Source organism: Eschrichtius robustus, chromosome 8 (assembly GCF_028021215.1).
Source record: "Eschrichtius robustus isolate mEscRob2 chromosome 8, mEscRob2.pri, whole genome shotgun sequence".
Taxonomy (NCBI): domain Eukaryota; kingdom Metazoa; phylum Chordata; class Mammalia; order Artiodactyla; family Eschrichtiidae; genus Eschrichtius; species Eschrichtius robustus.
In genome coordinates this window covers 109,730,123-109,757,889 of record NC_090831.1, presented here as the reverse complement: position 1 = coordinate 109,757,889, position 27,767 = coordinate 109,730,123, and the positions used below count along the sequence as shown (strand labels likewise).

The 27,767-nt window shown below is 49.4% G+C and overlaps 1 protein-coding gene across 2 annotated transcripts in view; it reads left to right on the top strand.

Annotated features, from left to right (window-relative positions):
- The window catches only part of PLXNA4 (plexin A4), a 445,428-nt gene that overhangs the window by 78,592 nt on the left and 339,069 nt on the right, over positions 1-27,767 (top strand). For both annotated transcript variants that reach the window (XM_068549473.1, XM_068549474.1), the window contains exon 3: positions 3,298-3,480. In XM_068549473.1, the coding sequence (XP_068405574.1) occupies positions 3,298-3,480 (183 nt within the window). The remainder of the gene's footprint in view (positions 1-3,297; positions 3,481-27,767) is intronic.

Below are 27,767 nucleotides of genomic sequence, written 5' to 3'. Positions count from 1 at the left end.
CAGCTCAAACTTGGCGGGTGGTGTCCTTAGAGAGCTGTGCTCTGGCAGGGGGCGTGCAAGGGCCACTCCCTGCCGCCATCCTACTTCTGTTCTGGGCAGGATTGCCATTAAAAAAATTAACATGAAATCCCACCTTACCTTAATGAAGGGCTCTCCAGTTTAGCCGCTGTCTTCACACCTGGTATCTCACCTAGGCCTTGGGACAGGCCCGTCTTGCTATTTTACCGTCAAGGAAAGGTGAGGCCCAGAGGACAGGAGCAGCTTGTGCCAAAATGTGCAGCTGGGAAGCAGCTCAGCTGCCCGTGAACGCGAGACCTGTGCTTTCCCCCGACTTCGATGTTAAAACTCCCTCCCCTATCACCCCCGCTTTGAGGAAACGAGGAGTAAGCCCCTTCCCGCCCCACGCCATAGCCAGGGGACCTCAGCATCCATGCAGACCCGGGCTGCTCCTGGTCAAAGGCCTCCATCACCTCTTCATCACCTGGGGCCCCGCTCAGAGGGAGAAGTCGAGGCACGGGTGAGCCTGGGCGAGAAGCCATTGTCCCTGGAATCTCGGCACCACGGTAGGAGCCCCAGTTGTCCCCTTTGCCTCATCTGAGCCTGATGACAATACCACGAGGTAGGCAATGTGGGGATGTACCTCTCAGGTGCAGGTGAGGACCCCGAGACCTGCCTCCTGATGGGGCCTCGCAGGGAGCTGTCATGAGCTGAAACCAGCAGAGTCCTAGCTGCCAGGCCACCAGGCTGAGCTCTCCTCACTTCCTGCCGATGAAAACATTCCTTACTTGGCCCCTTGACATGCAAGATGCCGCAGTGGCAGAGACTTGCAAGTCCCTGACTTTCTGCCTCTGAGCAAGCAGGGATTTAATGTGGCAACTGGCTGAATGCACACTCTCTTTTTGTACGTGGTTGGTTTTTATCTCGTGTTCTGCCCAGCGAAGAAGAATGGTATTTGGAAACTGACCACTCAGAAATGTAGTTTCGGGGGGCTGAGCGGCCTGAGCCTTGTCAGGTCGATGAGGCGTGTATTTGTGCCAGGGACGGTGGAAAGCGTGGACGGCCTCGCTCCCTGTCTCAGTATCCCCTTGTGCGGAGCAGACAATCATTCGGTCTCACCTACTTGGAAAATGGGTTGTAATGGGTGAGATCCTTTCGCTAATGGCAGAAGTCCCAGCAGCACAGTTCAGGGCCCAGAAAGTCCAGGATGAGGACTCCTTCTGAACCAGAGGCAGGAACATGCAAGGCCATGAAGATTCCTATGCTGCCCTCTGAAGGCTTGGCAGGTCACGGCAGTTACGTCCAGCAGGGAGAAAACAGTGTCTGCCCTTTATCTGGATTTTTCCTTCCTCTCTTCTGTCCATCTCTTTCTGTCTCCACTCTGTCTCCCCCCGCCCCCATTTCCTCATTTTAGGAAAGAACCATAAAGATCAGACTAGACCTTGAAAGCTTCCTCCCACCTTTGACTCCTATAGTTGTTTTTGAAGGGGTGGGGTGCGTTTGGTCCGGGCTGTTGGGCCAGACCCTGCAATAGAGGCCAGAGGCAATGCCAGCCGTGGCGCAGTCGTCTGCTCTGCACGTGGCCTGCCAAGCCCACCCATGCTCTCTCCCTCCCTGCCCTGGCTGCTCCCACCACCATAAGAGGGAGGGTGTCGGTGCTCAGCACACTGTCTTCCCTGAGATGAACAGCACCGCTAGGAGAGAGCTGAGGGAACCCCCGCATCCCTGGAAAGCGCAGAGTTGGCCGTTTGCACGCAGCTCCACTGGCAAGAGCCTGCCTGCTGGTTCTCCAGATGCCTCTTCCTTTGGCTGGATTGAAGCCTTTAAAAAATGACACCTTGTATTTTACTTCACTCCTTTCTCTGCAAAGTCCTAAGACGTTTACAGGCATGAGCTCTATAGGCTTTATGGAAGCTCATCAAAAAGCAGAGGTTGTTTCCTTCATCTTTATAGAGTGGAAAATAAAAGCACAGGGAGATGGAATGAGTCTTCTAAGAGCACACAGTTCTTCTGAGAAAAAAGGGGAAATCCAGTGCAGGATCCTAGCACCTCGGGGAGATCTTTGCCAACCCAAAGCTGCTCAGTGGAGGGCACTGGAGGCCCCTCACCAGCCATTGTCAAGGTCTTCTACACTCCCCAGTAGGACTCCCTAGCTGTGACCTACACTCCCCAGTAGGACTCCCTAGCTGTGACCCTCTGGTCCCTAGCTGTGACCCTCGGGAGCCTGGAATAAAACAGGGAGAATTTCAGCGAAAATACTGGGGGTGGGGTGGGGCAGGGAAATGGGTCAAAGGCTTTTCTTGTTGCTTCCCTGACTCCTGAAATTGTCCCAGAGTCAGAAGCAAGAGTTGGGTTAGTGTGTCCCACAGGGTACCTGGGAAAATATTCTCTTTAAGGGATGCTAAGAGGTGTTCCGGTCAAAAAAGTGGTTTAGGGAATAAAATGCTGAGAGAATTTTAAACATATTTCTTCCTAAAAAGACTTTACAGACCCTTCTTGTAACAATTAGGAATGTCTTACATGGTGTTAGAATGCACTGCGTTTCAGTACGTTTCCCAAAATTATTTGTCCAAGGAGCCCGTTTATGGTAGAATATCTTGTGGGACTGGGGTTCCATGGAAGACACTTTGGGAAATGCTGGTGAAGGTATGACAAGGTCAGGCTGCCTGCCCTTCTTCGCCGTGTTCTAAAAGAAGCAGAGAGCCTGAAGTGGGACACAGTGAGGCACCTGTGGCCTGCTGAGTTCATCCACAAACCTTCCACTCCTCCCATTCCTCCTTTCCCCAGCCGATTGTCTGTACATGTCTCTGCCATGGTGTTGTCGCACATGCGTTAACATTTCTAGTTATATGTTCCACACGTTCGAGTCCTCGTCTGTGTGTCTGCTCAACAGTAAGTGTGTAGATGTGGAGACCTCGCCCCTCTCACTCCCCAGCAAGGCTGTCTGGAGCCCATGCTCATGGGTGCTGGCCCAGTGCTTTCCCAAGGGATAGTGATGATGGACCATCTAAACTACCAAGATGGTGCCTGGAGGGGTTGGAGGAGGGGCAGAGAGACCACGGCGTATAGTGTAAAGAGACTCCAGGGATCTGTGACTTTTTGCATGGTCCTGCAACCTACTTAGATGACTGTTGACAGGTTACCCAGTTTCTCTGGAGCTGAGTTTTTCACGTAATAAAGGAGGGATTTATAACAGATGATCCACCTGTAAGGATTCTTCTAGCTCCAGAGTTCTCTGACTCAGTACCTCCACCCATTGCCCTGGTGCTCGCTCTAATTTTTCTCCTTCTTCATTTTCAGCTCTTAACCATTGATGACAACTTCTGTGGCCTGGATATGAACGCCCCCCTGGGTGTGTCTGAGATGGTGCGTGGCATCCCCGTCTTCACGGAGGACAAGGACCGCATGACTTCTGTCATCGCATACGTCTACAAGAATCATTCTCTGGCCTTCGTGGGCACCAAAAGTGGCAAGCTGAAGAAGGTAGGACAAGGTGTAGTCATTTTGGTTCTTGTGGAGACAGCCTGTCCCCCTCCAGGCTGGATGTTCTCTTGCATTCTTTTGCTACCTTGGACCTGGTTGGCAATGATACAGGTTTGAGCTAAGGAGTTGTGTTGCTGTTGAGGTCGTCAATGATACTCTTGTCCTTTCTCTGCCTTCACACGCAGGGTTGTTGTGGGACTCGCAGTGGGTGAGTGTGTGGATCCATCTCTTCCGTTGGGCTGGTGTGCTCCTGAGAGGTGCATCTCCAGGTTGCTAGGCCATTCTAAATACGGTGTATTCTGTCCAACTTGGGCTTATGCCCCAAGGCAGTAGCTTTATGAGGCCTGGGTGGTTGCGGAGGATGGACAGGGGCAAGGGATATGCCTGTTCCTCCCGCTTCAGCCCTTCTGGCTGGTGCATCCATGTGGACTCCATTCAGGGAAACCGACGGAGGAAAGTGTAGAACCTGCTGGAGTTGCTGTTAGGGCTAAGAGCCAAGTCATGGAACGGGGAAACCCTGCATGTTTTGGGGGCACAGAACTGCCCTAGGGGGAGTCGAACCGTGTGATCTGGGGACGTGAGTTTTCTCCTCGTTCTCCAGAAGCTTGCTGACTTCAGGGGCACTGGGTGGCCTTGGCCCATCCGCCGTGTTGGGGGCCCCTATCTATCCAGAACTATTTTCTCGCCCATCTCTGCTTGGGTTCTCATCTCAGTGAGTTGGTGCTGGCCCCATAGGGTGCCCTCCTTGCTTGGATTAAAAGCCTTTCTAAGACTCTAGGCAGTAGGTCCTGTTTTCTGTTGGCTGAGAATTATACTTGAGTCTTTTGCCTCGGAAACATTGATGACTCCATGTGTGGAGATCCTGCTTGTTTTAATTAGGCTTCCCTTGGAATTAACTGGACATTGTGTGATTCAGATGGATAAAGCGGCACTGCCTGATCTGAGACGGAATTTTGAATTTCTCTTTGCTGTATTTGTGGGTGTTAGCTTGAAGGTCAAGGGGAAATGCTCTCTGCAAATCTAGAGACTGTGCCTGTTCTCCCATCCTACTGTGTGACAGCCCATTTCAGCAGTTGTTTTTTTCTTTAGAGTGTACGTCTCTGTGGAACAGGCAGTGGTGCTGGAGAGGGAGAGGTGGGGAGCAGAGCGTGTGGGGGCTGGGGATGTGTGTGGAGCAGTTACATGCGTAGCAGCTGGAAGAAGAAACATATGTTGGGGAAACGCCATGGCACGCTGCAAGGGGGATGCAGGCAACGCTCCACACATCTGGGATTGCCCACCTCGTTGTACTGCGCTGCCTTCTGTGTCAAGTTAAATAATTTGACCGTCGTCCGTATAGCTTTAAGAATTACATTTTATGGTCGGCCTTCTGTGAAGAATATATTAAACACAATTGAATGTTTTCTTGCTGCCTTGACCTTCTCGTTTAGATTATTACTCACATGTTGAACGGGGTTCACGGACGCCCAGGGAAGATGCTGGGAGGTGTAGGTGCGTTGTATTTGATCGCTGTAGCCTTCCCGGCTCTTCTCCTAGCGTACCTTGTCACTCAGCACTTTCAGATGCTGCCAGGAAGTGCTGGTCCACATCAGCGCCTTTCTCCCTCCCTCAGTCTGTGGCTTCCAGCTTTCAGTGAGCTAGGAAATCAGATAACCAAGCTTGCTGAAATTGTGTCTGATAAACCTCAGTATAAATCGAGGAGGGAAGTCCACGAGCTGTAGAGCAGGGACCGCGGGGATGTTTCCGTTAGTTGCTCAGATGACTTCATTCTTCACTAGGAGTCAAGGAATTTGATTTGCTGGCAAGGCGAAGTCTAAATACCAAAAGCATTCCCATATACAGTTCACACAGTGAAATGTCTTGACTTGCTTTGCTTGCTCTGATGGGTGAATAAGTACTGTTGAGGGTAAATAAGTAAGCAAGGAAATTTGGGGTGCTTTAGCTCTTGTCTACACTGAGCCCAATCTCAGTGCAAGGGAGAGGTGACTTCCTGCAATGTGCTGAAAGATGCCCACCCCCTAAACTTCCTACCAGGTGCCAGAGGATCCTTCGCTTTCTGGCCAGACCAAGTAGACCCTGTAGAAGGTTTTTTTTTTTTTTTTTTTCTGCTATTGTCTCAGCTGGTTGGTATATGGTGTCAGTGAAATAAACTTTGAAAATTCAGTGCATATAACAGAACAGAAAGTTGTTTTCTCTTGGCGGCGGGGGGAAGGTGTTTCTTGGCCATGGCTGCATCGTAAACCCAAGACGGTCGACTTGCAAATGTGTGCTCTTGGTCAGAGGCTGGACAGAGGCTCATGGGGGCTGGCTCCCTCTCCCCTGTGGAAGCCGGCCTCCTGATGGGAGGTGAAGGTGCAGCCCATCTCCATGAGTGTGGGCTGAGGACACCTCCGGGAGCTTGGGCAGGCCAAGCGCACACAGACATCCCTCATGGGGCAGGCTGTGGGCAAAGCCTTGCCTTGAAGTGTCCCCAGAGGTCAGCCAGGCCAGCAATGACAGGCAACACCTGACTGGGAGCCTTGGGACTTTATAAACCGTGGGCTGGCCTTTCTCATCTTTTACTTTGTGGGGGGGGGGGGTGGGTGGGAGGGCTTATATAAGAACAGTTCTGTTTCAGCCACCTGGGACATTACAGTTAATTTCCAGAACTATAGTGGGACTGGTGAAGCATAAACATTTGAGAGGTAAGACCAGAGGGTCACGTGGTGGGGAATGAGCCAGGGGCCCTCCTGGGGAAAGCCAGGCCATCAGGGCAGCCAAACTTTCTGCTCCACGAGCTCAGAGCGGGAGCCTTTTTAATAGTTTAGCTGAAGCTCAGCTACCCTCCTGCAGACTCAGCACAGCTGGCCCAGGGGGACAGTCTGAGTTGGTAGAGGAAAGCCGGGCCGCCGAGTCTGTTGTTTGAAATAATAAAAAGCGAAACTGGCCAGTTTATTTATTTTTTCTAAACAATAGAATTTCCCAGCACCCTTGCTTGCTGAGCACCACTCCCCTTTCCTTGTAATAACTCTGCCTTGCTTTTCCCAGAGGTTATCAGGACCCCATTCACCTTTTGGGCAGAGGCCCAGCCATGAAAAGCTCTGGGACTGCAGGAGGACTTAGCAGGAAGTTTTGTGAGCTACTGAAACCAGGGGGCGAGAATAATGGAAATCACACTGTCGCCGTAATTACAGAGCTGGTTTCTCTGAGCCCTGTAATAATCTCCCGTGTGTATCAAGGGCCTCGCAGAGTTCTCTGCAATATGACAAGGGACTCAAGGTGGGAAGGCTGGGTGGGAGGGGGTTGGAGGTTTGCTAAGAGTAAAAGAGTTTGCTGTGAGTTTCAGGGGTCCAGGAGCTAGACTGTAGCTATCCATGGGCTACCCTCAAAATTACTGCCTTTTCATTTTGTTTGAAAGGTGTGGGTCCCCATCATTTGCAACCTTGTCTCTGATGACCGTAATTTCACTCCTTTAGTGCACACATCACATGAGGCAGGGGGAAAGGAGGTGAGGAAAGTACCAATTTGGACGTCTTATTTTTTCTGATGTGTGTGTGCTACAGCTGGCATTGGCATCCTTTTTTGTGGGCTGTTAAGAAATGTGGCACATAAATGCTCCAGTCATCAGGAGGTGCCTGGCAAGTTAGGAATAAGTCACAGACTATTGCAGTTTCAACTATAGGGAAGACTCTTAAGGCAAACACCGTCCTGATTTGCTTTAAGATGTCCGTATAAATCTGGAAAACTTTGAACCAGCTTGGGGTAACGAGGTCAGTGTTGCCTCAGAAGGACAAGATCTCTTTGCTTGAATATTCCAGCCAGAAGTCCACCCTGCTTTCTCTGTCTCTGTTACATTTTTACCACTAAATGATCATATTTTATGGCTGCTGTTCAACAGTGAATTACTGCCTGCCATTAGTGGGAGAGTAATGTTCATTGTGAACCAAAACATCATAAACTTCTCCTTGAGGTGTGCTTGCTCCTTTCATTTTGTGATTGCATCTTTCTTGGGTGTTTTGTTAGGCTGAACTGCTCACGCGAAGGGGCAGAACACTTGGTGGATGTTGGTTAAGCAGAACCCTGGCGGGCCCTGCTACTGGCTTGTAGTAGGATGTGTGTGTGTGGGCATGTGAGCACGCACATGGGCAAACCACCCCATACCAGCCCCTCTGGACAGGAATTGGGTGTGTGTCAGCACGGAGGGTCAATAGCAATAGATAACACAAAGGCATTCTTCTTGGGAATTGTCATGCAGATTAATTCAGTCTTCCCAATTTTCTTTTCTTGAGCCTCTTTGAATTTTTTTTACATTTTATTTTATTTTATTGAAATATAGTGGATTTACAATGTTGTGTTAGCTTCAGGTGTACAGCAAAGTGATTCAGTTATACGTATCTATCTATCTATCTTTTCTTTTTTTCAGATTCTTCTCCCTTACAGATTATTACAAAACATTGAGTATAGTTCCCTGTGCTATGCCAATAAGTAGGTCCTTATTGGTTATCTATTTTATATATAGAAGTATGTATATGCTAATCTCAAACTCCTAATTTATTCCTCCCCCGCCTTTCCCCCTTTGGTAATAATAATAAGTTGTCTATGTCTGTGGTTCTATTTCTGTTTTGTATATAAGTTCATTTGTATCCTATTTTTTAAAGATTCCACACATAAGTGATACATATGATATTTGTCTTTCTCTGTTTGAGCCTCTTTGAAATTGATTTGCTCATGTTCCATAGGCCCTGACCATGGGTCCAGAAAGGCAACCAGCCAGAGGTGGAGGGAGACCCACCTGAAGCCGTGTCGTTCTGAACATAAGTTCTCAGGAATGGGTGCTGTATGTGTTTCTGTAATGCTTGAGTCACAGAGCAATACCAGATCAGAGATGCGCGGCCCCTGCCCTGCAACTTCCTCAGTGTATCTGAGAATTCTCCTTAATATTCACCTGGAAATTTAAATCAACTTTAACTAAAAAGAGATTCATGCCACGGAAGGCTCTCCAGATGGCTGGAGACATCACAAAATCGAGTAGAGATATACAGCTGGAACTACAGCTTGCCCAGGGCCCTGCCATCAGAGCAGAGGCGCAGTGTACCTGGTGTAGGGTTTGGTCAGTTTGCTCTGACATGTTAGGAGTTTCTCAAACCAGAGCTGCTGGCCAGTTTGCATGTGTTTAGATACCCAAGCAGAAGAGAAATATGGAAGAATCAACGCTGGACAATTTCCATTATGCGAGAAGTCCATCAAAGCTTCTTTTTCTTTTCTTTTTTTTTTTTTTTTTTTTTGGTTATTTTCATCGTGTTATGTTTTTGCATTTCCCACCCCTGGTTTTGCAAGTAGTAAGCCTGTATAGATCTTAACCTGTGAGTTAAGTGAGGGGGAGGCTGAGGATGAGGGTGTCGTAGACAGAAGAGCACAGCAGATGTTCCAGGGGGGCCCCCTCCTTCCTCTGACTTCACATCTGAGCAGGGACAGAGAGACAGCTGTTGGGTCCTCAGTCCTTCAAGCCTGGGGATCCTGGGACTGGCCTTCAGACCAGCTTCGCCTTGTGCCCACCCGTCCACTTCTCACGGTCCTCCTCCCACCTCGTTTCAACCTCCTCCGCTAGGTCGTAGGCCTTTTTGTCCACGTTGTACCCAGGAGATATGGAAACCAGCTAAGCTTGGCAGTATCCTCTTGGGTATATCTTATATTCTTGAACAATATCAAGCCCTCACTCAATCATCCTTTTTGTGTAAATGTGTCCTCACTGGCACTATTTTCTTATCCTTTGCTACTTTTCACTACTTGGCTCTGAGGCTCACCCACTGTCCCTGCAGGTCCCTGGTAGGGATCTCAAGTGGTCACCAGTGCTGACCTGAGTGGGGTTGGGGTGGTGTCCTCCCAATTTCACATCTGCTGCAGCCCCTCCCAAGGCAGTTCGATGCCAAGAGCTGGGGCTTAGACTCATTCTCCTCCTGGTGTTCTCTTGAGACACACTTTGAGATCCCCAGAAAATACTACCCTGGGAACATTTTTCGTTCTATTTTCCAAATGATCATTGCTAGTGCACATGATTTAAGGAGATGGTTTTAGGTGAGCTTTGCCAGTTCAAGATTAATTGATACATGTGTGCCATTTTTTTTGAATCATATGTGCGTGTGTGTATATATATACATTTGTGTAGAATGATCCTGATCATAAATTAAAATGCAGACATGAAAATTGAAGAAAGTGCTGCAGAAACACCCCAAATCATAGAGCGCACTCAGTCAGCTGATGCTCAAATGCCAGACGTGCTGGAGGAATTCATCCAGTGACACATGCAACTGAAGTAAAATATTGTGCTTTACAAGAACGTATCATTAAAATGAAAACTAGCAGCATATCAGGAGTCTGGCCATGTAACCAAGACAACAAATATGGGAAAGGATAAAAGACATGATGTACCAGAGGAAGAGGGAGGAAGCAGAAGGCAAGAGGAGGAGGTGGGCCCCCAGCTGTAAATGGTCCCCGCACTGTTGGGCTCATAGCTGATAGACTCTGGATGGGAAGAGAATAGAATCCAGATGGTGATACCAGTGGCGGCTCTCAGCAAGGACAGGACCACGGATGGGGGAGGCAGTGGTGGCCAGATTGACTCAGAGCCCACCAGCTGAAGCTCTGATTGGGGGTCTGCTTATAGTTCCTACTTGTTCTCAAGTGACTTCCTGTGAATGTGGCCACTGGGCTTACTTCCTGGTGGTGTCCTGGTGCTCTTTCCAGAGGCTTTGGTTTCTCATAGAGGCGTTCACAGTGACTTCTAAAAGAGCTCTGCAAGTCTCCCGCATTCACTCCATGCCTTCTATCCTGTCCGCAGGGGACACAGATGTATTGGTTATGGATTGATGTGTAACAAATGACTCTGAAACATAGAGGCTTAAAACAACACTTATCTCACAGGGTCTGTGGGGCCGGATTCCAGGCCCGGCGTAGCTAGGTCCTCTGGCTCAGGGTTGCGCACAGACTATAGTCAAGGTGTTGGCTGGGGCAGCCACTGTCTCCAGGCTCAAGGACGGACTGGGAGAGGATCCTCTTCCAAGACCAAGCACGTGGCAGTACAAGGCCTCAGGTCCTCACTGGAGACATCAGTCCCTTGCCATGTGGGCGTCTCCGTGACGGCCGCTCACACCACGTGGCAGCTGAGAGAGAGAGAACCAACAAGAGACGGCGAGCATGATGACAGCCAGTCTTTTTGCTAATTTCAGAAGTGTCATCCTGTCACTTTTGCATCATCCTATTCATTAGAAGCTAGTCACATGGTCCAGCCCACACTGAGGGGAGGGGCGTCCACAAAGCAGGAATACCCGGAGGCAGGGGTCATTGAGGTCATCTTAGAGGCTACCTGCCACACGAGGGCTTTGTTTCTGGGCCATCAAGGATACCGGAACCAATATTTTTAAAGGTCAAGTTGAGTTTTAGTGATATAGTAAGGGGCAGAGCCCTGCTCAGGAACCAAAGTGGCCCCAGCTCTAAATCCTGACTGCTGGCTCCCAGAGGTTTTGATTGACATAGTAGAGAACCCAGAGGATGAGCAGGAAGGGGCGAAGTGGCCTGCCACTCCCACAGGGCCAGAGGGTGCCGCACCGTTCTCAGCAGGAGGTCTGGGAGCACGTGGGGGCCGTCCTGGGGGCTCTGCTGATCTTATGGAAACAGTGGTGGTTTATGAGGATGGATGAGAGAGACTTACGTTTCAAGTCAGGTACTGATGAGAGCTCTGTGTCCATGGAGAATCCACGCCTCCTGACTCTGATCTCTTTGAAGGATCACCTAGCTTTTAGGAAAGGGTCATTTCCCTGTGAATTAAGCTGGCAGGAAAGAGGATGAGAAGGGAACTACTGTGCTTCAAACACCTCGTAGGTACCAGGCACTGTTCTAGGTGCTTCCCTTGTGTTATGTACGTTGATCGTCTCATGTCATCCTCAGTGTTTCCTTTTGGGGTAAAGACTGCAACCTCCATTTTACACAGGAGGAAAGGAATTAAGTAACTCGCCAGAGTGCGCACGATTTGATCTGAGGTCTGCCTTCATTGATACAGCCGTATCATGGGCTCCACCTGCGGCTGTGCTCTCGGGCTGTGGGTAAATCTCACCTCCACAACCGGGAGAGTTGCGCCTCCTACCCTGGGCCAGCGCACCCGTTGGCCAGAACCTTCCTACCTTCCTTTCCTTCCTTCTGCGCTGCCCTGGCTCAGGGCCCCAGTGGATGGTTGTAACGGAATTCCCCACTGCAAGGCGCTCCCCACTTTAATTTCCTGTAAATTGTGCCAGACTCATCTATCTAAAACAGCTCCAATTCTCTCACTCTCCTAGTTAAAAATATACATATATCTTCTCCTCCAAGCGTCTGTGGCTCCCATTGCCTGTCACCCGCCTGCACATCAGAGGTCCAGCCACCCTGGGGACACAGGTCTTCCAGCTCAGCCCTTCAGCCCTGCACACTGCCTGGCCCCTCACCTTTTTGCTTTTTATTTATTTGTTTTTTAATTAATTAATTTATTTATTTATGGCTGCGTTGGGTCTTCGTTGCTGCGTGCGGGCTTTCTCTAGTTGCGGCGAGTAGGGGGCTACTCTTGGTCGCGGTGCGTGGGCTTCTCATAACGGTGGCTTCTCTTGTTGCAGAGCACGGGCTCTAGGCTCGCGGGCTTCAGTAGTTGTGGCTCGTGGGCTCTAGAATGCAGGCTCTGTAGTTGTGGCACGTGGGCTCAGTAGTTGTGGCTCATGGGTCCTAGAGTGCAGGCTCAGTAGCTGTGGCACATGGGCTTACTTGCTCCACAGCGTGTGGGATCTTCCCAGACCAGGGATCAAACCTGTTTCCCCTGCATTGGCAGGCGGATTCTTAACCACTGCGCCACCAGGGAAGCCCCGCCCCTCATATTTTGAGTCTCAAGGGTCCAGGCTAAATTGAAATACCAAGGAAGAAGCTCCTACCTGAGAGACTGTGGGGTTCCCACCTACACAGCAGCTCTCGCATCACCAACCTCCCTCCATGGACACCTTCCCTCTCGAGGGGCAATTATGCTGGAGCCCATCCCACAGCAGAGTGGGCAGTGGCCTTGGGGAAGGGCCCGAAGTTTTCCGGGAAACAAGCTGTGCTTTTCCACTTACCGCTGACCTGCCACCCAGGACTCACTTGGGGTGTTTGTCTTTGGGGTTCTCTCTAGAATTCTCTCTCCGAACAGCCTGTGGGACTGTGTGTAGTGGTTCTTGATTACTTTTCCTGTTGCTGCTCAGCCAACATCCCTGTCTTTACTCGTTTGCTAGACAGCTGCAAACGGAGTCATGTCCCATCACTGCTTGGCAAGTCCTCTGCAGCTGAGGACCTAATTATACCGTCTCCTTAGACCCCTGGTCATTTTAGCACCTACCTCCACCAGTCCCTCCAACCTTCTTTTTCCTTCTAAATGCCGGTCTCCTCCACCCGAGCCTCTTGGCTTGTCTCTGTCCTGGACCTGCTCACCCCACATTTACTCTCTCAGCTCTTAACCTTTGCTGCCTGTCTCTGTGCAGCATTGGACTCTTAACACAGGCAGGTCCACTCTCAGATGTTATCTTGACCAGTTACCCCGGCTGACTGTGGGGTAGTAAGTCACGAGGCAGCTCTGGCTCCAAGATTTCTTTATAGATTTGATGGCTTGAGGGAACTGTGATCAGATGGTTTACTCTGTTGACCTGCTTTGCCCTGTTGGTGCCCATGTGAGTCTCATTAGGAAAAGTGGGCCAACGAGTGGGTCCATGAGCAGTGGGTGTTGGCTCAGGGGTCCTCCCCCTCCACAGGCTCTCCCTTCCTTAGGGCCACTCTCTGGCATCCTTAGGGCCACTCTCTGGCATCCCCAGTGCCTCCCCTCATCCTAGTTTTTCCACTGGGACCTCCTTTGAGTCCCCTTCCAGAAGGTTCCTCCCCCCTCTCCCCCAAGGCTCCAGAGGCCTTGGAAGCAAGCAGGGTGGAAGGGAAGACATACAGGAAGAGGCTCCCCCATTCCACTCTCGCCAGAGAGATGGACTGTCTTTCTGCTTAACCACTCACTTCTCCCACCAGATTGAGAGAGTGCCGGGGCTGGGGGAGCTGAACTTGAGAGTGCCCTCAATGAATGGTTGGACTTGAGAGACCAGAACGATGCTGAGGCCACCTTATGACCCGCTCTCATCACTGCATCCACGAGTTACGCCAAATCCTGCTGCTTTCCAGGTCTTCCCAGCGGGAATCTCAGTTGCCAAGTGTTGTTTCAGGCAGGATTATACCTAAGATCACATGGGTATCTTACAGGCTTTGTGGTTTCTGATAACAGTGAAGGTGGTTAGATACATTTGGTTCATTCTTAAAGATCTGTGAGTGGATAAATTCTTTAACTTGGTCCTTCTGCTAACTTGCCAGCATTCCCCGCAGTGTTCGTTCAGCTCCTTCCCTTTCGTCCTACCTTCCCCAAAAGAGCACGGCATTTATCCATGCTTTTCTACCAGATACAGGATCCCTTTACAGATATTTTTCATGATGGGTGCACAGGCTTTTTGAGAAGTTGTATGTACTTATAACCATATTTTAAGTGCTTTAGATGGGCATGCATAGAATGTCTTATTTAATCTTTATGATTAAAGCTCTTCTGGGTCTTCCCCCAGACATACCAGGCTTGGGAGAGGAAGTTAACATTTTAAACCTCATTCAGAGAATCCATCTTTCTTAGATCCCATGAGGTTTAATCAGGCAAGATCAGCTGAGGCCCTGTATGGACATGAACTTGCACGCTGTTGTCCTCAAGTGCCGCTGTGGCAGCTTGGGTGCTAGACTCCTCCATGAGCTGGGCAGGGTCAAGGCCACCTTGATGCAGGAAGACTGACTGCTTCATTGCCTCAACTAGGTTGTGGGCTTCTTAACCCGATGGAAAGGTCACGGGCTTAAGAGATGCGAGTTCATCAAAGGAACCAATAAATCCTTTTCTAAACTGAAGAATCCTTTTCTAAAATTAATAGCCTCCGAACGTATCTATTTTACCAACTTGAGTTTTTATTCAGTCACATTTTGATTACCCAGAAATCATAGGCAATAGAAGGTTTCAAAATCTGAGAATTCTTTCCGAGAGGAATTTGTTCATTTTCTTCACATAAAAAATACATTTATTAGCACATCTGGATCTTTCCCCCAGCGTGTCTAAGGCTTTCCCAGTTAGAGATAGGTGCCCAGCACAGCGCTTTCCTGAAGGTAACAAACGCTAAGTAAAAAATGTATTTGAAGGTTGACTCTTGGGTCTTAGGGTCTTATATTATAGTACCTGTGTGTGTGTGTGTGTGTGTGTGTAGGTGTAGGTGTAGGTGTAGGTGTATCAGCTAGCTTAGGCTAAGTTATGCTGCAGTAACAAATGACCCCCAAATTTAAGTGGCTACAGCAACAGCATGAGCTAGTTTCCAGCTCATGTCCATGTCCACTCTGGTTTGGCAGCAGCTATGCTCTATGTCATTTATTTGGGACAGAAGCTGAAGACATGCCAATCTCCTTCCTGGCAGAAGGAAAAGAGAGATGGCTGTTAATGCTGCTGCTTGGAAGTGGCACATGTCATTGTCCCTCACATTTTATTGGCTAAGCCAAAGGGAATGGTGTGGAGAGTGTATCCTCGCCACAGGAAGAGGCCTGGTGCATATATGTGTGGGGAGGTGGGAGGGAGGGGCAGAGAATATTTTGTCAATAATACAGTTTACTCTAAGGATTCTTACTGTGAACATTGCACTGAATCAAGACATATCGACTTGGCCCATCCGTAATGTGTTAGGTGTTTCTTGAGTTAATGAGCACATGGTATCTTCTTACTTAATATTGGAGAAGAGGTATGAAAAATACAGGATATGGCTGATTTTATGTCATCAAGCCCAGACATAGTGTTGGAGATTTTTTAAAAAATGAAATCCTCTATCAGTTTGTTTTCCTGCTTTTTCTTCTGAAACTGAAATTAGAATTGTTCAGTTCGTTCCATTAGTCAGGCTCCGGATGTTTGTATTTCCCTGCATCCAGTTTTCCTACAGAGTGAGGGTACTTTTCTACTTAAATACAAAGATTAGATTGTGTTCAGCAGATGTCTCTTGGGATAATTAAATTATCCAAATTTATTAAATCATTTCTCTTAACTACAGTTAAATGGAGGCTTCCAAATGAATTTTCCCCATTTCTTCCAAATTAATTTAACCCCCCAAAATTCTCCTACTTCCCCTCTGAATTCTGCTTTTCTGACTGTGAATTCCAAAAAATTCACTCTGGACCTAGGCAGGACCTCTGGCCCTTGAAACTCATCCTCCAGGCAAGAAACCCAATCTGGTAATTCTGGTTCCAAAGCTGACTGCTGACTCAGGACCAGCTCACAGACCTCCTTGTCAGGGTTCCCCGCCCCCTGCTCCTCTCTGGAAAAGGCAGAAGTGCAGAGCTGGAATCCTGAATGGAGGAAGCCGTCCTGCAGATTGGTTTGAAAAACATTGATTTTTAGCCCTCAAACTCATTCTGTAGATTGCCAGTTTTTTGGCTGACATGTCTTAAACTTACATCATATTGATGATGTCTGAGGAGTCATTGAGCATCCATAACTGGGTAAAATGATCTGTATTTTCCTGGCTGAGCTAGTGGCAGCGATTGGTAGGGCCTTGGCAATCACAGAAAGCTTGTAAGGAGTTGCCCTGCTGCAGATATGCTAGGAGGAGCCCTCTGATCCTTTCCAAGCTCTTCACCTTCTGTTTTCAGGTGGGTAAGAGATATACCCACGTATGCATGACTGTGAGCCCTCTCCCACACATACATACACATTCGTGTCATAAACATGCACATGTACCTAATCCCATGCATACCTGTGTGCACCCATGCACGCTGATGTGTGCACACACACTTAGGAACCAGACCCTTCTCTTTTAAAAAAATTTTTTTTATTGAATTGTAGTTGATTTACAGTGTTGTGCTAATTTCTGCTGTACAGCAAAGTGACTCAGTTATACACATATATACGTTCTTTTGCTTATATTTTTTTCCATTATGGTCTATCCCAGGAGATTGGCTACAGTTCCCTGTGCTACACAGTAGGACCTTATTGTTTATCGATTCTAAATGTAATACTTTGCATCGACTAACCCCAAACTCCCAGTCCATCCCTCTGCCTAACCCCCCGGCCCACCCACCTGGCAACCGCAAGTCTCTATGTCTGTGAGTCTGTTTTTGTTTTGTAAGTACTTTCCTTTGTGCCATAGTTTAGATTCCAGACCCTTCTCTTGGCGCTCAAGCCCGGGGCTGGTCCTCCCTGTGATCTGCCCTCTTGGACTGAGCCCCACCCACCTCCCTCTCGTTCTCTCTGGGAAATTAGCAGCGCGACATCTAATCAGTTTACCTCTGACTCACCCATTTTGGCTCCGAGATGATGACAGAGTGCAGCTATTTAGCTGTCAAATGCTGTGACTATCGCCCAGATGGACAGCGCCTCAAATATCAGAGCAGTTTCATTCTCCCCCGTGTGTGTGTGGTTGGGGGATGGGTGGGTAATGAGTCTCCCAGTTGCTTTTTGAAGTGCTTCATGCATCTGCCTTTAATTTTAATGCCTCTTGCCTGCTGACCTCGCTTCCCGGCAGCCAGCCTAAGTGTGATTCCCGTAATTAGCTTAGTGATAATTTAATCTCTCTGCTTTAAATCTGATTGTTTTTGAGGGACTTGGGTCTGGGGACAGGGGAAAGGGGAACTTTGCTCCTTGTTTGACCTTTGTTTTTGTCTGGACTCTTTCTCTGACCGGGGCAGGATCAGAGGGAAATAGCTGGGTTGGGTGAGGGGACACAGGGAGAGAGAGGCTCATGGCATCATGGGTAGATTCTAGAAAGGAAGCTAAAACAAAACTCTGTCTTCATTCCCTTTCTTATAAGGGGTCCCCTTTCTTTGTCCTCATTTCTCCCCAGAATATGAAGGCATGTGAGTGAGGGTGCACAAATGCTTTAAGATGCTTTGGTGAGGAGTAGCTTGAAAATGAAAAAACGATAAACTCCCTCCATGCTCATGGCAACCATTCTCTTAAGCCAGAGGAAGGCAAGAAGCGGCAAAAGGTGCCATTGGATGCTACCCTACTGCTTCCCATGTTCTCTCCTAGGCATCCCCACAGGCTCCGTGCCCAAGCATCTGCCCAGGTCTGTATCAGGGGCTGTCCATGCCTCTTAACTGCTAAAACCAGACCGGCGTGTCACATGAAGAGTTGGAACCGACAGCTGGGAAATCTCGACTTTGTTGCTGGCTGCACTCCTGGTTTTGGACAAATTGTTTGCCTACACATATTTCACCTTTTGAGCAACTAGCATATTAATGTATGCACCCTCCATCTCTCGTATGAATGAGCTGAGGATAATAGTACTTCACATCTGGAGAGCATTCCTTGATTCAGTAGGACGAAAAAACGAGTAAAAAAAGAAGATGGTGAGGATCAAATGATTTTCTGTGCTTAGTAAACTTCTAAGGAGAGTCTTCAAACTCCATGGACGTCATTGATGTGAACCCAGGCAGAGTAGCAGAGCAGAGGGTAGAAGGTCTCCAGGGGAAACCTCAGAGGCTCCAAACAGATGCACTAACCAGTCCTTGTGGGATTTAATTGTGTGTGTGTGTGTGTGTGTGTGTGTGTGGTGTGTGTGTGCACGTATACGCTCAAGATCTCTTTGGAAGAACTCCAGGAAGCCACCCTTGGCTCCTGCCTGGGCTACTACTACACTGAAGTGCTGTAACGGGGTGCCTAATGTGGGTGAGGGAAGGGGGCACAGGGCATGCTCAGTTCTGAAAAGCCTGGGATTCCTCCTACCACCTCCTGCAGCCTGGAAACAAGGTCTTTGATTTATGAGCTAACTTTTAATTAAAAGAACAGCAGGAAAAAAAATCTCATTTTTCCTCTACAGGATAAATGGTTCACAGTCTGAACTAATTTTGTTTCTTCTCCGAACGCCCCAGTGCTGTAGGGGCGTGTGCCTATGTGTGTGTGTGTGCATACGTGTGTGTGATGGGATGCTGGCGCGGTGCTCTGGGTCAGACCCTCTCTAAGGATTCTTTGCTCCTGCGGCGGACCCAGCCTCTACCCTCTGGGTCTTGCTGTGTTGCCCCAATGCCGGCTTCTTGCCCTGTATCACAGTTTCTCTTTGCAGCTTTTTCTGACATCTTTACTTGAAGAGATGCTGTCAGTTCCATTTTAAATTGCTTGTAGAACTTTCCTTCCTTCAGCCACAATGATGTCTGTGCGGTCTTTGGCGGAAGGAATTTTATTTTGGTGGTCACCCCAAATTCTCAGTACGTTTTGATTTATTTCTCTGACAGACCCTCGTTACATCCCATTGGCACTTCCCAATATGGAATTTATCAGACTCACAGCCCTTCTTCTCTGGGAGTTGATGGTCTCTAATATGACTAAATCCGACATGGAACTCACCCCTGGTGGGTTTGGATATAAACCTGGCCTTTCTTATCTGACAACTTTTATTTTATATCGCTATCCATCACCTTTAGCAGTGTGAGAGGGACCACTGTCTTCTGTGTGTCGTACCCTCTAGAAGTACCAATGTTTATTTGATATTTGGAAATGTATGTCTTTCTATTTGCGCGGTATCCAGACCATTCTCTTAGAATTTTCATACCTCCCTTCGTCAGGAAGGTCCGTGGAGCCCTGTTTCATACCTTCCTTCATCAGGAAGGTCCGTGGAGCCCTTCTGTGGCTGCAGAAGCAGGAGCCAGGGGTCCTCATCCCAGACAAAGGGCCTGCCCACCACTGCCCTCCTGGGACTTTTGGGGCAGCGTTGGAGAGGAGCCACTGTGGCTTCTTTGCTCTCGAGGGAGAATCTGCCCATGAAACACACTGAAAAACCTCAGGAGAACTGACCAGCGGAAGTCCCCAGCTAAGATAAGCCAGGAAACCAACTGCGGGACCACAAAGAGGGAGAAATCTGGGTTTGCACTCAGTGACAAATTCTCATGCTTCTGCTGCTGGCTCACTTCGAGGGACAAGGGACAGTCATCCCTGCACCCCCTGCCCCACCTGGCCCTTTGCAGGGCTTTGGTCTTATTCGCAGCAAACAATAGAGGGGATGAGCTCCAGCCCTCCCCCACCTTGTGCCGCTGCTGCATTTATAAATCCCCTGTCACAGCATGTCCTGGTATGAGCACGAGTGGAGGTTTGCGGGGATGTGAGCCACCAGCTCACAGTCAGGATGTCTGTTACTGCTCGCTGCTCGTCACAAAGCGTGCAGGTATTTGTGGCCTCACCTTAAAGCGCCAGCTCACAGCACCTGGGCTGTCCGGGCTGGAGTAGAGGAGGGTGGCAGTGCCCCAGGCCTCACCCAGCCTGCCCTCTGCTCCCACGCCCTGGCATCATCTGCACCTGCTCCTTTTGGGTGAGCCGAGCGAGGGACCCTTGTGCCCTCCACCTACGTTATGGGACCAGCAGTGACGTCCACTTTCCAACTTGTCAAAGTGATGTTTCCCAGAGCACTTGGAGACCCTGGGGCTGTTCTGCAAGATGAGATCATTGATGCTAAATGTGTCTTTGCTGACAGCCCAGAACCCGGTTCTAGGGCCCCTGGCAGGCTTGGGAGGTAGTCGGCTGCGGGCGAGTCCCACATGTGCCCCGGCTCCTGCCACCACCTCTGTCTGGTGAGAGGTGCTTCCTCCTCCTCTGACAGTTCTCACCTCTGCTTTCCGGATTCCCTGTTCTGAAGATTTGCTTTTGTGCACCTGAGCTGAAAGAGCCTGCATAAAAACCAGCTTAGAGAGTGTGCCCAGACTCAGGAGAGACGGCATGCCGCTTCCTTGTTTGTCCTCGCGTGTGGACAGTTGTCTTGCATCGCAGGCCCTGATGGTTGATGTTTTTCAAGTCCACCTCTGGGGACGTGAGCTGAATTGGGTACCAGAGCGTCCTCACACTCCCGCACGTCTGTGATCTGTCGTTCTGACAAATGAGCTTGGAACTCGAAGGGTCCCAGGGACTATTGTTTAGAAACAAGGCTTGGGAGTCCCGTTAAGGAAGCAGGCCCATCTGACATTGGAGGAGAGGACAGACTACTGCTCTGCTGGCGAGGGGTCTGGGCCAGAGCTCCACAGAAGTCACAGGAGGCACACGAGCTTCCCTGCTGGGAGGACTAAGTCAGCAGCACCTTCAGAGGAATCAAGCCCTGGGGGAATGGAGGGAGGGAGCAGCAGATACGTCACCGGGTATTAGAAGCAGCACAAACTTATCGTCTTACAATTCTGTAGGTCAGAAGTCCCACACTCACTGGGCTAATATCATGGTGCCAGCAGGGCTTTGCTCCTTTCTGGAAGTTCTAGGGGAGAATCAGTTCCCTCCCCTTTTCCAGCTTCCAGGGGCTGCCCACATTCCTTGGCTCACGGCCCCCTTCCTCCATGTTCAAAGCCAGCAATGTGGCATCTCTCTGACCTTTCCTCTAGTGCATCTCCTGCTGACCACAGCTGGCAAAGGGTCTCTACTCTTAAGGATCCGTGTGATTGGATTGGGCCCGTGTTGATACTCCCGGATAATCTCCCCAGGTCCTTAACTTCATGAGACCTGCCAAATCCCCTTTTCCATGAGAAGTAACATAGTCTCTAATTCTGGAGATTAAGATGTGGACGTCTTTGGAGGGGCTATGGTTCTGTCTACCACAGTAGAGATAGCTCTAACACATCTGCAAGATTGTTGGGGAAGAAGTGTGAGGCTGAAAAGTTAGGGAAGCATACTGGGACCAGATAGGACCAATGGGAGGCCCACATCCAAAGAGAAGATAGGGCAAGTATTTAAAAAGATTGAAAATCCCATCAGACTTTGCCATGGCTCCCAGGCAGAGTACTTCAACTCCTCCCATCCCAGCCAGATGGGGTGAGGACAGTCCTCCATGTTTCTGAGCCTGGGAAGCTCCACTGGTCAAGACAGCTTTGGGCTTTCCCTCTTGGACGTTGGAACGAGAGGGGCCCTCTGTGAACTTATCAGTTTCAGTGACTTTATTTGGGGTTTCATTATGTGTACGTTTGCTTTCCCTTGGTTTCAGAAGAGCTTTTGGAAAAAAAAAAAAAAAGGAAGCTTTTGGAAAGCTCATCTGTGTCTTAACTTTACAAGGTAAAGAAGGCTTTGTTTCCTGCAGCATGTGCAGCAGCTACCAAAGCCCGGTGGGAAGATGTGGAACGAACCCTGTCAGCACGTAGGGCCAGTTGTAACAGCTGCAAACAGTGTCCCCGCCCCCAAAAGGGAGTCACCATCGACCTTGATTATTTACCGGTTGGGAAACCGTGATTGGCCAGGCTCATGTTTGTGTGTCTGTTTTTGTTTCCTTCCTGTAATTTCCCAGCACCACGGCCAGCTTCTACTAAGGTTTATTGTTGAACGAGATATGATTTTAGGCATTATGAGATGATCAAACAAGAGAAGAAGAGGGCCTTTATGTTCTTGGTGATTTTAGGTGGGCAGAGCAAGTTAGAGTGGGCTAATGGATTCGTTAGAACAGATTGAAGTTCGTCTTCAATCTCGTGTGTACAAAATAGAACTAACTTCCAGCCACTGGGTGAATCGTCGGTGAAAGCTGGTTCTGCTTCGAAGGTGGAAACCACTGCTTCATCAGTCAGGGTTGGGGAGGGAAGAGAGAGGCTGGAAGACGAGAAAAAAGTGAGCAGCTACTGTGTGCTGTGTCCTTTGCTACCCATACCTTACAGTGAACGTCTAGGGCTCTCACAGCCAACCCTGCATGGTGAGGATTTTTGCTGCAATTTTACCCATGAAGAAACTCGTATTCAGAAAGGTAGGGTGCTTGTTGGCACATAGACTCCCAAACCCATGCCCTTATGATACATTGTTATCTCCGCCTTTATGGATATAAATGACTTTTTTTGTTCCTTTTGCCTGTGCGCGTTTTAGACCTCAATTTGGCTTCCCCGTCAAATATCCATCTCTGTGTCGGGGTGAGGCAGGGGCATGTGGGGAGTTTGAGGCTCCAGAAATGAAACACTTGGTACTAACATTTTTGGGTAGCTCTCCATGCTGGAAGCTTCTAGGCCTTCCAGGGCATGTGTTCTGAGCCTCACAGAGAGTGGGCCTTTTCTCTCACTGCCTGTGGAAGTCCCTGGACTCTCACCACAGGCTTCTGTATTGCAGGATTGATCTCAACTGGGCTTGTGAAAGTGAACAGCCGATGTGTTATATAATTCCTTTTCTCTTCATATGTGTGTGTAACAGTACGTACATAAATATAGTGTGTGTGTGTGTGTGTGTGTGTGTGTGTGTGTGTTCGGGGTGTGTTCCTGGAAAAGCTGAAGAGGACCTGTTTGCCATTTTTGATGACTTATTCTAAGGCTTGGCTCTGCCTTACTTCTCATCATTCTGCTTCTCCTGGTCCTGCAGGAAGAGGGAGAGAAGTAATAGGACAGCAGGCGTAGAAAGGGACCCTAGAACGTTGTGTGGGCCTGTGACTGCCACTCCTGCTTTCTCAGCACGAGGCCAAGACTTCCCTGTCTGACCTCCACTCTTTGGGTTCCTGAGATGAGGATTTTTTTCCCTTCGCAGTTCACTGGGATTGAGTGTGCCAACTAATAACACCGTTAGGAAAAATGATTTGTGTAGAGTATGTGGGGTGTATGTATAAACATTCATTTACAAAATGATTAATGGGGACGGTTTCTAAATAGAGTCTTGTTAATGTGAATTATAAGTTTTCAACAATACCCTGTGTGTGTGTGTGTGTTTCAGTCATTTAAAGCCTTACAGTTTGATGCTCTGCGGTGACCTAAATGGGAAGGAAATCCAGAAGAGAGGGGATATATGTATACGTATAGCTGATTCACTTTGCTGTACAGTAGAAACTAGCACAACATTGTGAAGCAACTATACTCCAATAAAATTTAAAATAAATAAATAAATAAAGCCTTAGAGTTTGAAAGTAAAAATTTTCCTAACTCCGTCGTAATTACTTCGAACTTATCTAAGCCCGGTTGATACCAGACTACAGAGTTTTGTGCCAGTTCTTACAGAGAATTTAGAAGGAGGGGCTCTTCCAACTCAGTCACGCCAGGATTGATTGGGGAGCAAAGAAAAGGTATACCCAGGGAAGCAGCCAAAGACCCAGTTGGAGGCTGGGTGTATATGAGCATGTGAGAGCCATGTGTAATTACCTCTGATGGCGTTAGAGGGGACAGGTGTTTCATTAAGTTTGAGAGATTTGGAACATTTTAACTCTACCATGGTGGGATGCTGGCATTCCAAAGTGAGCTAGCAAGGATCCCACTGCCAAGAAGCTGTATTTCTCAGCAGCTCTGTCATCCAGGGATGGCATATTTTACCACTTGGACACCACTGTCCTAGATGATGAGCTTACTTAAAGTATCAGAAAGACTCGGAAACAATATACTCCCACACCACTTATGAATGCTCTTGTGGGCCATCACGGGAATAGACTGAAAGTCTGGTCCCTGGTTCACCGCTTTGACACTTTGTGATCTTGGGCAGTAACCTTGGCCTCCGTGTGTGTTAATTTCCCCACTGTCTTTTGAAAGCCAGAAAACGAGCTAGTGAAGCAGACCTTTGAGGAAGCCCTCGATGAGAGCAGCCTGGGAGTGGACCAGTTTTCCGAGCCCAGGATTGGTGGGCCAAGTTGGCCGAAGCAGGGTAGTAATGAGGCCAAGGTCTTTTGCATGCCCCCCTACAGGGGGGCAGCAAATGACTCTGGCTGGTGGCCTCAGGCAGAACCCTGAGCTCTTGCCTAATGGGTCACCTTGACCACAAAAGCGTGTGACTGATGCAGCTCTGGAAAAATAATGCAAGCCCCATGCCCTCCCCATTGTAGGCGGTGAGCCTCACACCTCTTTTGGCCCAAGACCAGCCACTCTGCAAAGCTAGGGGAATGGCTCCAGGGAGGGGGGCTGGGAGCTCCTTCTCTTGTTTGGTTACATATGAATCAGGAGACAAGTGAGCAGGCGGGAGAATCAGGGCCTGTGGGACCCCGACCCCTTCCCCACCAGGAACTTCCCCACCAGGAACTTCTCGGGCTGTCTTGCAGCTTTCCCATGTGTGAAGCAAGTGGTAGGTGGTATTACCTGATGGGGCTCTTTAGGGAGTTGCTAATGGCTACGATGGCCAGCTCAGGGGGGCGGGGGTGACAGTGCAAGTTTCTCGAAGAGGCTACAACATATTCCAGACAAGTGACATCCCCGCCCTCCCCGGAAGTCTCCTGCTCAGAAGACTGAGAATTTGTGAGCGGATGACTGCATCCAGGACCACACTCATTTAGGCTTCTTGAGAACTGGCTTGGCAGTTTGACTTTATGAAAAGAGTACAGAAAATGTTTACAGAACTACTGAAGGAGGGAAATGGAGGGGTCGGGGAAAGGAAAAGATGGAAGAGATGGAAATGGGGTGAATGCCCCACAGGAGGGACTTGCACCTAGAGAAGATTGCTGTTCGGGTGCTGTTCACATCCTGCTGCCACGCTGGGAGCCTGAGTTACGCACCCCATGCTCCTCAGTTAGTGGGGCTGAACCCAGCACAGGGGGGGATTTATTGTCTGGCCAACATTTAGTGCGTGCTTGCTAAGCGTGGACGTTGCTCTGGTAATGTGCATCTGTTCATTAATTCAATCCTCAGGACCGCCCTACAGAGCAGACATGCTTGTTATTGCCAAGGACATGAGGAAACTGAGGCCCACCCAAGACTACGTGATTAAAGCCGTGGAGGCAGAATCCCAATGCAGCCTCCTCAGAGCCCATGCTTGTGCCCATCACGCTCTGTTGGTCTCAGGCTGAGCACACCGTGGTCATCCATGATGCCTGCAGCCTCCCAGAAATATCAGACGGTACCCTCTGCTTCGTATTTGTCCCTCAGACTGAAACAGGCCCTCTCTCTTGCATCCTCCTTGCCCTGAGATCTTTGGTAGCCAAGCAGTGAAGGATGACTTCTCCCTGCCTATCTGGTTGATGGCTTCAATATTTCCATGTCCGAGGGAGAGAGGCGGGGCCAAGTGGCTTCCACTGGCTGACCTCCTAATGTTCCCCAAGTTGAGACCCAGCCCCCGGCCGTGGGGGCACCCGGGACGGTGGCCTGTCATTGCTCATGTGCTTTCTACTCCCTTTGAAAGGGATGCTCTCTGGCTCTAAGCTGGCATCTCTGCTTCCCGAGCCTCCTCCTCTTTTTCCAAAAATGTGCATTTCTAAGGAAGCAGATGGGCTTACGGGTGCTCTTCCAGCCCCTCTCTCCTCCAGCTCCACAGGGAGTTTTCTCCTCCTGGTCTTTCTGCTTTCTTTCCTTCCCCCAAACCTTCTGCCCATGTCCCTTTCAAGTCTGTGAGAGCACTTTGCTCATTTGGGCTCCTTGGCCTGAGCTGACACCCCTGGTGGCCATGGTCCTGGTACCACAGCACAGGAGAGAGGAAGAAGGGCTTTTTCTGTGAAGGAGACAGTTCCTCGTCCTCAGGCTCAGTAGCCACAGGTCCAGGGAAATTCTGGATGGTGTTACTGTTGGACTTCATTTTCTCACTTAGAAAACATTGTCATTATTTGGGTGGGGGAAGAGGCCCTTAGGTGACTTTGCTCCAGTCCAAGGACCAAGATCCTCTTTCCTAGACTTCTTACGAACCTTTAGAGCAAAGGTTTTGAAGCATGTTAGAGAACTTTTTCTTTGAATAAAACCTCATAAGGAAGTCAAACATAAAATATAAAAGTCAGGTCAGGTTGAAGCTGGCAGGGGAGGTGAGGGGAAGAGGGACGTGATTTCAGAGCTTGGCTCTTTGTCTTCCCACTGGCCCCCAAGACTCCTAGGGCACCTCATGGGTTGCAGGCAGCCCTGCGGAGTACAACAGGGAGCCCCCATCCTACACAGTTGCCTTGTGGGTGGTCTAGACTGAATGATGAAATTGTCCTGGTGTCTGGGCTGTGTCCTGTGTCCCCTGGGTGGACCTCCGGAGAATGGGGGAGGCATGTGTGCGAGGGGATGAAAAGAGGGAGGGGAACTTCCATTGATTCACTGTCACACCCTCACAGTAGATGGTACCTGGGCTCCCTGGGGCTGCATCAGGCTCGGAGTGATGGTTCTTACAGGGAAGCCAGCCCTCGAGAAATGTCTTGAATGTGATTGGGCAGCCTCTCTCTCAGCTGCATACCTCAGGGTTACGAGGACAATGGCTGTTGGCCAGGCCACCTTTGTCTTGAGGATGAGATGCTTCCATGTGAGAAACATCCTTGAAGGCAGGTGCTGGCCCGCATGCCAGGTCAGGAATGGTGTCTACCGAGCTTGTGCGACAGAGTATCTGAGCTACTAGTGTCCTTTTAACCCTGTTGAGAACGGTGGGGCTAACTCGGGGCAATTTTCATTTTGGTAATCAGTAAGAGTTGTGTTGGCAAGTGTCACCTGCATCACTACCACCACCAGATACCTAGGGACCTCCTCTAAAATTTGTGTCCCTTGTTATAATTTGCAAAGCCCTTTCATATGTTACCACATTTAAGTGGTGCACACACACCTGTTAGCGGCAGGGTGGGGACTCAACCATCACATCTCCGATTCCGAGTCCAGTGCCATTTTCGCTTTTCCACAGGTGCCTTCAGTGGGCACACCTGGCGGCTCAGGTCAGAAGAGGAGCAAGGTGCAGAAAGGCGAGATGAATTAAGGAATTCTAGCAGGTTCTCTGCAGTCCCCTCCAACATCTCCCTTCCTATTCCTGCCTGCCTCCCCCTCCTTCCTAGGTGAGACGGAGCTGGGCTCTTCCCAAGCACCTCCCCATTGTTATTTTCCGCATCTCACGCCACGTGTATTGCTATTTTTATCCTGTACTAGAAACTATGGCGAGTGGGGGAGAAATGTTAATTGGTATTATTACAGCAAACTGTGTCCTAGTAACATCGCAATTCAGAGGTAAGCTCTCCCCTCCCCTCCCCTGCCTTTTCGGCAAAGATAGGGGATTTTACTCATTTGGCGGACAGCCAGCATGGTTTCTGTAGCTGCTGCTGAGCCTGTGTGGGGACGGATTCAGGACTCTGACATCTATCGGCCAGGCTGCCGGGCCTCCGTGGCATGGTTAGTTTATGCAGGAAGGACTCGAGGGTGGGTGGAGTTGTGATGAATTTGGTTCTGTTTTGTCCCCCGAAACTAGACTGGAGGGATATTCTGTCTGCTCAGGAAGCTCTCATGGGGTGCGGCTTGCAGGGTCTGGGGGCAAGAATCTGGGACATTTGTATTCGCGGTCCAGCCGAATGTAAGAGGTAGCCACCCTCACAGTTGCGCCCTCCTAAGCCAGAGCGAAGAAGGAACCGATTAGAAAAGAATGGCAATGAAGTCAGACAAGTTTTGCT